The 12,621-nt window shown below is 42.7% G+C and overlaps 1 protein-coding gene across 1 annotated transcript; it reads left to right on the forward strand.

Moving 5' to 3' along the window:
- The first annotated feature begins 7,613 nt into the window (after positions 1–7,613).
- Positions 7,614–12,621, forward strand: LOC110509929 (procollagen C-endopeptidase enhancer 2). The gene is made up of 9 exons (XM_036967966.2): positions 7,614–8,033; positions 9,384–9,492; positions 9,592–9,850; positions 10,002–10,126; positions 10,309–10,445; positions 10,901–11,277; positions 11,382–11,459; positions 11,819–11,989; positions 12,142–12,621. Exons 1-9 carry the CDS (start codon positions 7,936–7,938, stop codon positions 12,270–12,272), a joined length of 1,485 nt encoding a protein of 494 aa, XP_036823861.1. The 5' UTR covers positions 7,614–7,935; the 3' UTR covers positions 12,273–12,621.

A 12,621-nucleotide genomic window follows, 5' to 3' on the forward strand; every position in this document is an offset into this window, starting at 1 on the left:
GTCGGCTATTATCTGTTATGTGGTATTCAAACATTTTGAGCGTGGAGCCCTTTTTTTTCCACCAGAATTTCAATCATCTTTTTTTCCCCCTGAGAATTTCTTGCAATCCCACGCCAAATCTAATGCCTTAAAATCTGTAAATTTAGATTTTTACGTGAACAAATAACCTTCAATTCATTGCATTTATATCTCTTATCAAAATGAAAAGAAACCAATAAATACATAAAATTGTATCTTTCAAATTGTCTTTCTCAAAAACGGTTGTACAGTGCCTTCAGAAAATATTCATACCCCTTGAATTATTTCACATTTTGTTATAGCCTGAAATCAAAATACATTAAATATTTTTTTTCTCACCCATCTACGCACAAAAAGTCAAAACATTTTTCTTTTAACTTTCGCAAATTGATTGAAAATTAAATATGGAAATATCACATTTACATAAGTGTTCACACCACTATTCAATATTTTGTAGAAGAACCTTTGGCAGCTCTGAGTATTTCTGGGTAAGTCTCTAAGAGCTTTCCACACCTGGATTGTGCAACATTTGCCCATTCTTCAAGCTCTATAAAATTGGTTATTGATCATTGCTAGACAACCATTTTCAGGTCACGCCATAGATTTTCAAGTAGGCCACTCGTGAACATTCACCGTCTTCTTGTTAAGCGACTCGTGTAGATTTGGCCTTGTGTTTTAGGTTATCGTCCTGTTAAAAGGTTAATTAATCTCCCAGTGTCTGGTGGAAAGTAGACGGAACCAGGTTTTCCTCTAGGATTTTTCTCTGTGCTTAGCTCCATTCTTTTGTTTTTATCCTGAAAAACTCCCCAGTCCTTAACAATTACAAGCATACCCATAACATGATGCAGCCACCACTTTGCTTGAAAATATGGAGAGTAGTACTCAGTAATGTGTTGTATTGTATTTTCCCCAAAAATAACAATGTGTTTATGACAAAAAGTTAATTGTTTTGCAACAGGATCCATGTTGTAGACCAGTGACCAGTGACAAAAATCTACATTTAATTCATTTGAATTTCATGCTGTAATAAAAACAAAATGTGTTATTCTAAAAATTACATAAAAAATGTTTTTTATCAATCTTCACAGAATACCCCATAATGACAAAGTGAAACAGGTTTTTAGACATTTTTGCAAATGTATTAAACAGAAATACCTTATTTACATAAGTATTCAAACCCTTTGCTATGATAATCTGTTTCCATTGATCATCCTTGAGATGTTTCTACAACTGTGGTAAATTAAATTGATTGGGCATAATTTGGAAAGGCACACACCTGTAACACAGTTGATAGTGAATGTCAGAGCAAAAACCAATCCATGAAGTCAAAGGAATTGTCCATAGAGCTCCGAGACAGGATCGTGTCGAGGGGAAGGGTACCAAAAAATGTCTGCATGTCATGGGTGTCGTCGGATGAAGGATGAGAACAAGGCGCAGCGTACTTTGAGTTCCACATCATTTATTAACAAAGTGAATCTTTAGAAAAGACAAAAGAATACAACAACTGAACAGCTTCGTTGTGCAAAACTACCTGCACACAAACAAAGACAAGATCCCACACAGAAGGAGGGAAAGGGCTGCCTAAGTATGATCCCCGTACAGAGACAACGATAGACAGCTGCCTCTGATTGGGAACCACACGCGGCCAGAAACAAATAAATAAAAAACATAGAATGCCCAAATCACACCCTGACCTAACCCAAATAGAGACATAAAAAGGCTCTTTAAGGACGTTACACTGCAGCATTGAAGGTCCACAAGAATATAGTAGCCTTCGTCATTCTTAAATGGAAAATGTTTGGAACCACCAAGACTCTTCCTAGAGCTGGCCGCCCAACCAAACTGAGCAATTGGTGGAGAAGGGCCTTGGTCAAGGAGGTGATAGTCCTGATAGTCACTGTGATAGAGCTCCAGAGTTCCTCTGTGGAGATAGGAGCACCTTACCAGAAGGACAACCATCTCTGCAGCACTCCACCAATCAGGCTTTTATTGCAGAGTAGCCAGACGGAAGCCACTCCTCAGTAAAAGGGACATGACAGCCCGCTTGGAGTCAGTCAAAAGCACCTAAAGGACTCTCAGACCATGAGAAACAAGATTTTCTGGTCTGAGGAAACAAAGATTGAACTCTTTGGCCTGAATGCCAAAAGTCACGTCTGGAGGAAAGTGACTGGGTGACTAGTCAAGATCGAGGAAAATATGAAATGAGCAAAGTACAGAAAGATCCTTGATGAAAACCTGCTTTAGAGCACTCAGGACCTCAGACTGGGGAGAAAGTTCACCTTCCAACAGGACAACGACCCTAAGCACACAGCCAAGACAATGCAGGAGTGGCTTCGGACAAGTCTCAATGTCCCAGCCAGGGACTTTTAATTCATTTGAATTTCATGCTGTAATAAAAACAAAATGTGTTATTCTAAAAATTACATAAAAAATGTTTATCATCAATCTTCACAGAATACCCCATAATGACAAAGTGAAACAGGTTTTTAGACATTTTTGCAAATGTATTAAACAGAAATACCTTATTTACATAAGTATTCAAACCCTTTGCTATGATAATCTGTTTCCATTGATCATCCTTGAGATGTTTCTACAACTGTGGTAAATTAAATTGATTGGGCATAATTTGGAAAGGCACACACCTGTAACACAGTTGATAGTGAATGTCAGAGCAAAAACCAATCCATGAAGTCAAAGGAATTGTCCATAGAGCTCCGAGACAGGATCGTGTCGAGGGGAAGGGTACCAAAAAATGTCTGCATGTCATGGGTGTCGTCGGATGAAGGATGAGAACAAGGCGCAGCGTACTTTGAGTTCCACATCATTTAGTAACAAAGTGAATCTTTAGAAAAGACAAAAGAATACAACAACTGAACAGCTTCGTTGTGCAAAACTACCTGCACACAAACAAAGACAAAATCCCACACAGAAGGAGGGAAAGGGCTGCCTAAGTATGATCCCCGTACAGAGACAACGATAGACAGCTGCCTCTGATTGGGAACCACACGCGGCCAGAAACAAATAAATAAAAAACATAGAATGCCCAAATCACACCCTGACCTAACCCAAATAGAGACATAAAAAGGCTCTTTAAGGACGTTACACTGCAGCATTGAAGGTCCACAAGAATATAGTAGCCTTCGTCATTCTTAAATGGAAAATGTTTGGAACCACCAAGACTCTTCCTAGAGCTGGCCGCCCAACCAAACTGAGCAATTGGTGGAGAAGGGCCTTGGTCAAGGAGGTGATAGTCCTGATAGTCACTGTGATAGAGCTCCAGAGTTCCTCTGTGGAGATAGGAGCACCTTACCAGAAGGACAACCATCTCTGCAGCACTCCACCAATCAGGCTTTTATTGCAGAGTAGCCAGACGGAAGCCACTCCTCAGTAAAAGGGACATGACAGCCCGCTTGGAGTCAGTCAAAAGCACCTAAAGGACTCTCAGACCATGAGAAACAAGATTTTCTGGTCTGAGGAAACAAAGATTGAACTCTTTGGCCTGAATGCCAAAAGTCACGTCTGGAGGAAAGTGACTGGGTGACTAGTCAAGATCGAGGAAAAGATGAAATGAGCAAAGTACAGAAAGATCCTTGATGAAAACCTGCTTTAGAGCACTCAGGACCTCAGACTGGGGAGAAAGTTCACCTTCCAACAGGACAACGACCCTAAGCACACAGCCAAGACAATGCAGGAGTGGCTTCGGACAAGTCTCAATGTCCCAGCCAGAGTCCGGACTTGAACCCCATCGAACATCTCTGGAGAGACCTGAAAATAGCTGTGCATCGACGCTCCCCATACAACCTGACAGAGATTGAGAGGATCTGCAGAGCGGAATGGGAGAAACTCCCCAAATACAGGTGTGCCAAGCTTGTAGTGTCATACCCAAGAAGACTCGAGGCTGTAATTGCTGCCAAAGGTGCTTCAACAAAGTACTGAGTAAAGGGTCTGAAGACTTACGTAAATGTGATATTTCAGTTGTACATTTTTCATAAATTTACAAAAAAAAAAAAAAAAAAGTTTTTTTTTGCTTTGTCATTATGGGGTATTGTATGTAGATTGATGAGAGAAAAAAATAATTTAATATATTTTAGAATAAGGCTGTAATGTAACAAATTGTGGAAAAAGCCAAGGGATTTGAAGGGAGTTGAAGTCGGAAGTTTACATACACCTTAGCCAAATACATTTAAGCTCCGTTTTTCCTGACATTTAATCGTAGTAAAAAATTCCCTGTCTTAGGTCAGTTAGGATCACCACTTTATTTTAAGAATGTGAAATGTCAGAACAATAGTAGAGAGTATGATTTATTTCAGCTTTTATTTATTTCATCACGTTCCCAGGGGGTCAGAAGTTTACATACACTCAATTAGTATTTGGTAGTATTGCCTTTAAATTGTTTAACTTGGGTCAAACGTTTCGGGTAGCCTTCCACAAGCTTCCCATAATAAGTTGGGTGAATTTTGTCCCATTCCTCCTGACAAAGCTGGTGTAACTGTGTCAGGTCTGTAGGCCTCCTTGCTCGCACACACTTTGTCAGTTCTGCCCACAAATTTTCTATGGGATTGCGGTCAGGGCTTTGTGATGGCCACTCCAATACCTTGACCTTGTTGTCCTTAAGCCATTTTGCCACAACTTTGGAAGTATGCTTGGGGTCATTGTCCATTTGGAAGACCATTTGCGACCAAGCTTTAACTTGAGGTCTTGAGATGTTGCTTCAATATATCCACATCATTTTCCTACCTCATGCTGCCATCTGCAGCAAAGCACCCCCACAACATGATGCTGCCACTCCGTGCTTTCATCTCTAGGAGACAGAACACATCTCCTTCCTGAGCGGTATGACGTCTGCGTGATCCCATGGTGTTTATACTTGTGTACTATTGTTTGTTCAGATGAACGTGGTACCTTCAGGCGTTTAGAAATTGCTCTCAAGGATGAACCAGACTTGTGGAGGTCTACAATTGTTTTTCTTAGGTTATTTCTTTGGATTATCCCATGATGTCAAGCAAAGAGGTACTGAGTTTGAAGGTAGGCCTTGAAATACATCCACAGGTACACCTCCAATTGACTCAAATTATGTAAATTAGCCTATCAAAAACTTCTATTGCCATGACATCATTTTCTGGAATCTAACTATTTTGTATTAAAAAAAAATCTGCATCTCAAGTTCATTGCTCCCTCAGTGTCTATGATCCAAATCTAAACACAATACTTCCCATAAGACATGTGGTCATCTGGCCTATTGGCTGTTTATATCCATAATGTTCACCCTCCTTCTCATGATTATGGACACCACACTGTCTACTTTAGTGTCCGTTTACTGTTTCTCTTTGCCTTGGACATTTCTCTGAATAACCTGATGCACCCATTACTCCGTATGCTTGGATATTTTTAAGTCTTTATTGCAAGAGTAAATATTTGTGAGGGATTTTATATTCTTTCTGTGTGTGTGTGCATGTAGTGGACACTGATCTTTTTTAAGCAGGAGCGAATGCTTTGGCGTGAAACCACCAGGAGAGAGAAGAGATTCGGATTTCTTAATTTCTAGCTTTTTTTGTACTTTTTGAATTATGTGTGTATTGTTATCGTATTGCTAGATATTACTGCACTGTTAGAACTAGAAGCACAAGTATTTCGCTGCACCTGCGATAACGTCTGCAAATATGTGTACACGACCAGTACACTTTGATGGTTTTTGATTCTTCTGGGAACAGCAGTTGCAGTTTGTCACCCTCCTCACTCATTCTTCATGGAAGGCTGTTGTCACTCCATCTCTTATACGCATCTCTTATTTCTTATACGCATCTCTTATTGAATATCCCCCCCCCCCCCCCCCCCAATTAGTTCCAGAGATGTTTTGAGTGTGCAGGGGGGATTGAAATAAACATGACTCAATCTACATCATAAATAGTTGGCACTGTTGAGTATCCCTTGGTTGTAGTGGCACTTAAACTATCTCATTCTCCCACCCCCGTCGTTCCATTGCCTCAGTTTATGTATTGTTCTCTGCTCCAAGAACCTTCCTTTCCATCCATCCAGCCCTCCCTCCCCCACCACAGACCCATAATGCCCCATTGCAGGGATGTGTGTCTATCGTGATGGACTGTTCTGGAATCCTGGCAGAAACAGAGGTCTACACCCTTGGACTCCAGCCAGGTATTTGGGTTACTCATACTGTACTCCTACAGTCCAGCAGCCCTTAAACACAGACACCATCCGCCCCCCAAGCGGACTCGCTCTGCAAGTCACCACATTCCTGCGCTCTCTGACTCTCAGAGGAGGCTGGTGGGAGGAACTATAGGAGGACGGCTCAATATAATGGCTTGAATGGAATAAATGGAATGGTGTCCAACATGTGGTTTCCATATGTTTGATGTGTTTGAGACTGTTCCATTTATTCCATTCCAGCCATTACAATGAGCTCCTCCCACTTGCCTCCACTGCTGCCTCACATGCAGATGTAGTATCTTAATTTGAGCCAGTTTGCATCAACAGGAAAATAATCCTGCGGCAACAGGAAATTTGAATTTTTAATTACACACTTTAAAAGCCTTTTTAAACCTTAAATACACTACAAATTAGCCTTTCCTGTAGTGCAGGAACATTCTCAGCAACAAAAGAGGTGTCAAATTAAGCTCTTACATCTGTACAACATTCAGCAGACACTGACTTGGGAGTCCAAGGCAAGCTAATGAGCAGCTGTTCCATAGCATTGTTGATAAGAGGGCACATCATAACATTATAATTACAGAACCATAACAACATTTCAAGCAGACCCCTGGCTCTAGCTAGCTTATATAAATCAATCAGTAAGTCATGAATCCATGTTAAAATGAGAGACCATCTGTCTATGACTACGGGATGTGAATATATAGACATATGTCAATGCCCCTCCTCTGGGCTCCCCTGTGCTTTGATCATGGTTCTCCTGCTCTGTCCCCCTGAATGAGGCTGTTTTTATGGTCTGTATGAAACGGCATTCCCTCTACAGGCCCCAGCCGAGCGATGTGGGTTAAAGGGCCATCATGGAAAACACTCCCCCAGCTCTCTCTGGAGTGTTGTGCCCTATCTCGTTGCATTGTGGGGCAGAAAAAGCCGCTCTAACTGGGAGTCTGTCTGTATGTGGAGCTCTAGGGGGCTGCAGATACTGGGTGTAGCTTTACATTCTTCCGACTTTGGGAATGTTGCTTAGATAAAGCTGTTCTAATTGTCAATGATATTCATGAATATCAAAAATGTCATGATTTTGATAAAGAACCATTGATCTAAATACATCAGTCAAGGTACATTCTTAGAAAAAAAGTGCTATCTAGAGCCTAAAAAGGTTATTTGGCTGTCCCCATAGGAGAACCCTTTGAATAACCCTTTTTGGTTCCAGGTAGAATCTTTTCCACAGAGGGTTCTACATGGAATCCAAAATGGTTCTATCTAGAACGGGTGGGGACAGTGGAAGAACCCTTTTGGAACCATTTTTTCGAAGAGTGTAGTGGTCACTGGTCAGATGGCCGTACTGGTATGTAAAGAGAAGTGACCTTGGTTGTAAAGGTGCAGTTCTTTATACCTTTGAATAAATCCGTTGCACAAACATTTGTCCAGCCATTGTGGGAAGTTAGTCTCTGTTGCTCTCTTTTAGCTATCTCTTTCCTTTGTGCCCCCCCCCCTCTATGTTTCATTGAGGCAAATGTTAACATTGAGACAGCATCTGGTTCTAATTAAACAGTCCCCTCCCCCTTGCGCTGTCTCCCCCATCATGACTCCTTCTAGTTCCTTCTACCCTCTTAGCATCTCTCTCTCTCTCTTTCTCTCTCTCTCTCTCTCTCTCTTCCTGTGGCTCCCTCCCCACGTCCTCCATCTCTCCCCACTCTTTGCTCCCGTCTTTTTCTTCAGGTTTGCCCTCTTACTGTGTCTGCTTTCGGCATCATGAAGTGTGAGGATTGTATCTGGGGTCTTTCTGTTCTCCTGGCTCTCTGTTTAGGATGGGCACAGGGCCAGAGCCAACCAGGGACTAACTACACCAGGTAGGGAATATGGGTGTATGAGGTTGTTGGTGTGTGTGTAATGTCTGTTTGCAAGAGGCTTTACAGTGATGGCTCCATTTAGGCAATATCTACAAGGATGTACTTTACATTATTCATATGGTTCACAATACACCATAGCCGTTTCTAGAGAGTGCACAGAGTACTTTTGTTAGTGTGCCATGTTCAGATTTCACGCAGTGTGCATGGAACTCTCTATCTGAGCTTCCTGCATGTGTATATTTGCTTGGGTGTATGGCAGTGTTGTTGTGGTTGTGACTGACTGGTCCATGATGTTGATGTGGTTGAGCTCCCCCAGATGTTAATGCTTTGGGGTCTGTCTGTATGTGCCTGTGTGGGGTTGGATCAGGACTGCCCTGACTGGACACCTAGGCTCTCATCAGCTGGCCTCTCTCTCTGCTGGGGTTCTGCATGTCTGAGCTCCGATAATGTGAACTTTCTCAATGAGCTCCAGATTCGGTCTATATTGGCTAGAACCCTGGAAAAGTGATTTGGTCCTCAGATTGGAATAATGGTAATTGACTGATTTTCTTAACAAGAGGCCAATGAGAACAACGTTTGTTTCATTTCTTGTTGAGAATGTCTTTATTTAGCTTTTTTGACACTCCATAAAAGGGATGACATGTTTTGCTTCAGCCCAGTTGACAAGACCCAGCTGTTAGAAGTGCACCCAGCAGCTCTGTCTTCTGTACAGACAGTCTCCAATGTGTCTGTCCCCATGACTTTCTGTGAAGCCTCTGGCATAAAATAACATATTTATCCATGAAAGTATTCTGGCAATAGGCTAGCTTTGGGATTTTTCCGTTGTATAAAGCAAGCTTTGTGTTATTTTGAAAAAGGAGTTTGAATTACATATTAGAAACTGGGTCAAGCAGAAGGGAGAAATTAAAGCACACATTTAAGGGGAGGTCTCCTTGAGGAAGCTCCAGTCAAGGACACAATAACCCCCACTAACTTAGTCCCCTTCCTGTCAACCCCCATCCCCCCAGTCAAGGACACCATAACCCCCACTATCTTTGTCCAGTCCCCATCCTGTCTATACCCCCCCCCCCCCACCCACACACACACACTCCCAACTCTCATGAAACCAGTGTGCCAAGGGGAAGCATTATCATTGGGGTGCCTCAGGGATTTAGAGATTTTCTGTTGAGGAAGTGAGTCACAATACTTGTACGTCAGGATGTGTGTGTGTGTATGATTGTCTGTCTGTGTGTGTGTGTGTGTGTGTGTGTGTGTGTGTGTGTGTGTGTGTGTGTGGTATTATATACAGCATATGATAAATGCTGGCTAATGCTTACCACAACACTGGGTTCCCACCCTGCTCTCTCTCAGGCCTGTGTTTCACTGTGGAGGAGACATGGCTGCAGACTCAGGCTTTGTGGGCAGTGAAGGATTTCCAAGCTACTACAAACCCAACAGCAAATGTACTTGGCGTATTACAGTGAGTCACTAACCCTGCACTACATATCACTCCTCCATTACTCTGAAGGTTGCCTACAGGCTGACTTAAAGCCTTTTCTGCCCTCTCTCTGAACTCCAGGTCCCAGAAGGCAATGTGGTCATGCTCTCCTTCCGCATCTTCGACATGGAGGCCGACGCCATGTGTCGTTATGATTACCTGGATGTGTACAACGGCCACTCCAACATGGTGCAGAAACTGGGGAGGTTCTGTGGAACGTTCAGGCCGGGTACTCTCATCTCCACCACCAACACCATGATGCTGGAGATGGTGTCTGACTCTGAGACTGGAGGGAGGGGCTTCCTTGCTTACTTCAATGGAGGAAAACCACATGTGGATGGTGAGCTTTACAGTATAACTTGGGCTCTTTTCTAAGGAACAACACATTTCTAATTTTCCATGTCCATTAGCTCACTGTAACAAAGGATAATACCAATGTCAAATCCTGTATTCACTTGATTATTTATTGATCTGTTTATGAATCAATTCAGATCACCAATTCTGTGGAGGCAAGATGACAAAAGCCCAGGGTGAAGTAAAAACACCTAACTGGCCTGAGAAGAATTACCCAGCTGGCATCAGCTGCTCCTGGCTCATCACAGTAGAGCCTGACCAGGTCCTTCCTTATCCACGATGCTCAGATTTTCATGCTCCTTATTCTGCATGAACTTCTGCAAATTATGCTGTCATTGTGTTGCACAAACCACAGAACCGAATGCATAAATATATGGGAGATTCAAGCGACGTTCATAGTGAGTAACGTATTTGTCATTCTGTTTTTTTCTGCCTGTGGGTTAGGTGATTGAGGTAAAGTTTGATAAGTTTGATGTGGAGTCAGACAGTTACTGCCGCTTTGACTATGTGGCCTTCTTCAACGGTGGAGAGAAAGATGACTCTCGACGCATTGGAAAATACTGTGGAGACGTCAGCCCCCAGTGAGTGGTGCAAGAATGTACTCTGTTTGTGTGTTTGTCTGACTTCCTGTGTTTACGCTTATATTTATCTGTGGTCTAAGTCTGGGATGATATACAGATGTTGGATCTTAATTTGATCACCCTGTCGCAGGAGAGCTTTCCTTCAATGCAGTGAATTTGAGGTTTAAAAAGGCTCCTGAAGTTTATAATTTACCCTTTGAAATTTCAGACTTGATTTGAACTTAATTAAGAAAAATGTATCAATCCCTACAAAAAATGTTTATTAATTTGAATCCACATAATAATTCACCTTTCCTGTTATTGCAGAATTATTTTCCTGCTGTAGAAACTGGCTAAAATTAAGATCCTACACCAGTATGTCTGTTTGTTTTTGTCACTTCCTTTAGCTGCGAGCATACATCTCACTGTACTCCACTCTGATCCAATCCTCCCTCTGTATCACTCTCCGCCCACAGAACCATTGTGACCAATGGGAACGTGCTCCTTGTGCAGTTTGTGTCGGACCTCAGCGTGACATCCGATGGCTTCATGGCCAGTTACACCAGCGTCCCCCGTGGATCCAGAACCCCCACAGTAGACAACACAGGATCAGGACCTCGTATAGAGTCAGTCCCCAGGAGGCCTGCAGTCAAACCCATCCTACCTGAGAGAACAGTCATCACAACTACCACCACCAAGCCACCCACTACAGACAGATACCAGGCCCCCTCAACCTCACAGCCCAAGGAGCCCACTGTCAAACCCAAACCAGTCAAACCAGTCAGGACCCGCCCACCAAATAAGCCAGGCTCAGACAGGACCAGAGTAACTAGACCAGACGGAAAGAGGCCAGGTAAGAGAAGCTGAAGCACTGGTTTAGCAAGAGCTGAGTTTATATAGACATAAGTCTGTGTGTTTGTGTGACCTATGTGTGTTAACAATGTTTATATTTTCTAGTTCCCCTGAACCCACTGTGTGCAAAGGCATGTAAGAGGGATGGAAACATCAAGAGCAGTTTCTGTGCCAGCGAATTTGGTGAGTTCCACTAGACGGCAGCTTCATTGCCAAATAAAACATATATTTTGTTTGATTATTGGATCGCGAGAGTTAGAAGAGAGAGAAAATGCTGAAAGGGCAGTGGGTGAGATTTGAACCCATGCTGGCAGCAGTACATGGAACATGTGCTCCAGCAGGAGTAGCTTAGACCCCTAGACCACTCCAGACTGCTGGATAGAAGAAAGAAAATCAAGCTTAACAATCTGTACACAGCAATTCTGAGTTCACAGCAAGTTCCCTGCATTTCTTAGGCAATTAAACACAGCAGTCACACCATATACAGTACATTAACACAGCTACACCAGAGCACATCTAATCTATCTATCTCTCTCTTTCAGTGATCACGGGTAAGGTGACAGCGCTGACCCCTGGTCCTCAGGGCAGTGTCTATATCGGTGTGTCTCTCATCAAGGCCTACAAGGCTGGCCGGCTGACTATCACCCAGGCTGGAGAGAACATGTCTGTCAAACTGGTGTCAGCCTGCAAGAAGTGTCCTGTCATCCGCAGAGGTACCCTATTTTTCTTCCCAGTCAATCTGACTAGCATGTACAATGTTTTGCACGCACAAATGCAGACATACTGCTGACTTTCAATTCTGTTGTGTCATCATAGACAGTATTGCCGGAATGCCTAGTACATTTATTTCTAATCTCTTTCTCAGGAATGCCCTACATCTTGATGGGCCATGTGGATGAGGATGGGCGTGGCACAATGGCTCCTGGGGCTTTCACTGCCCTATACAAGGCCCCATATCACAAACTGCTGACCAATATCAACAACCAACCATGCTAACCTCATACCCCAGTCCACCAATCAGGGGCCAGGAAATCCAGACTCATGCATGGATACCTTGACAACCAAGGTTATGGTGCCAAAAAATGTATCTTTATCCCCGAGAAGTCCTTACCGAAACGAAATGGTCTTGTTTTTTCACTTAATGTTTGATGACACTAATTTAATTTCTGAAAACTCCTTTCATGGGTGTCACTGCTTCAGATTAAATGACAAGCATCACACAGCAACAGTTTTACCCACCTCATAATAGGGCTATATATGGTATTATTTTTGTAGTTTTATACACATGCAAATGTCAGGCCTTAAATGTGTAATTTATGTTTCTAAATAAAGGATTTATAACACA

Source organism: Oncorhynchus mykiss, chromosome 29, assembly GCF_057628025.1.
Source record: "Oncorhynchus mykiss isolate SJ-2025 chromosome 29, ASM5762802v1, whole genome shotgun sequence".
Classification (NCBI taxonomy): domain Eukaryota; kingdom Metazoa; phylum Chordata; class Actinopteri; order Salmoniformes; family Salmonidae; genus Oncorhynchus; species Oncorhynchus mykiss.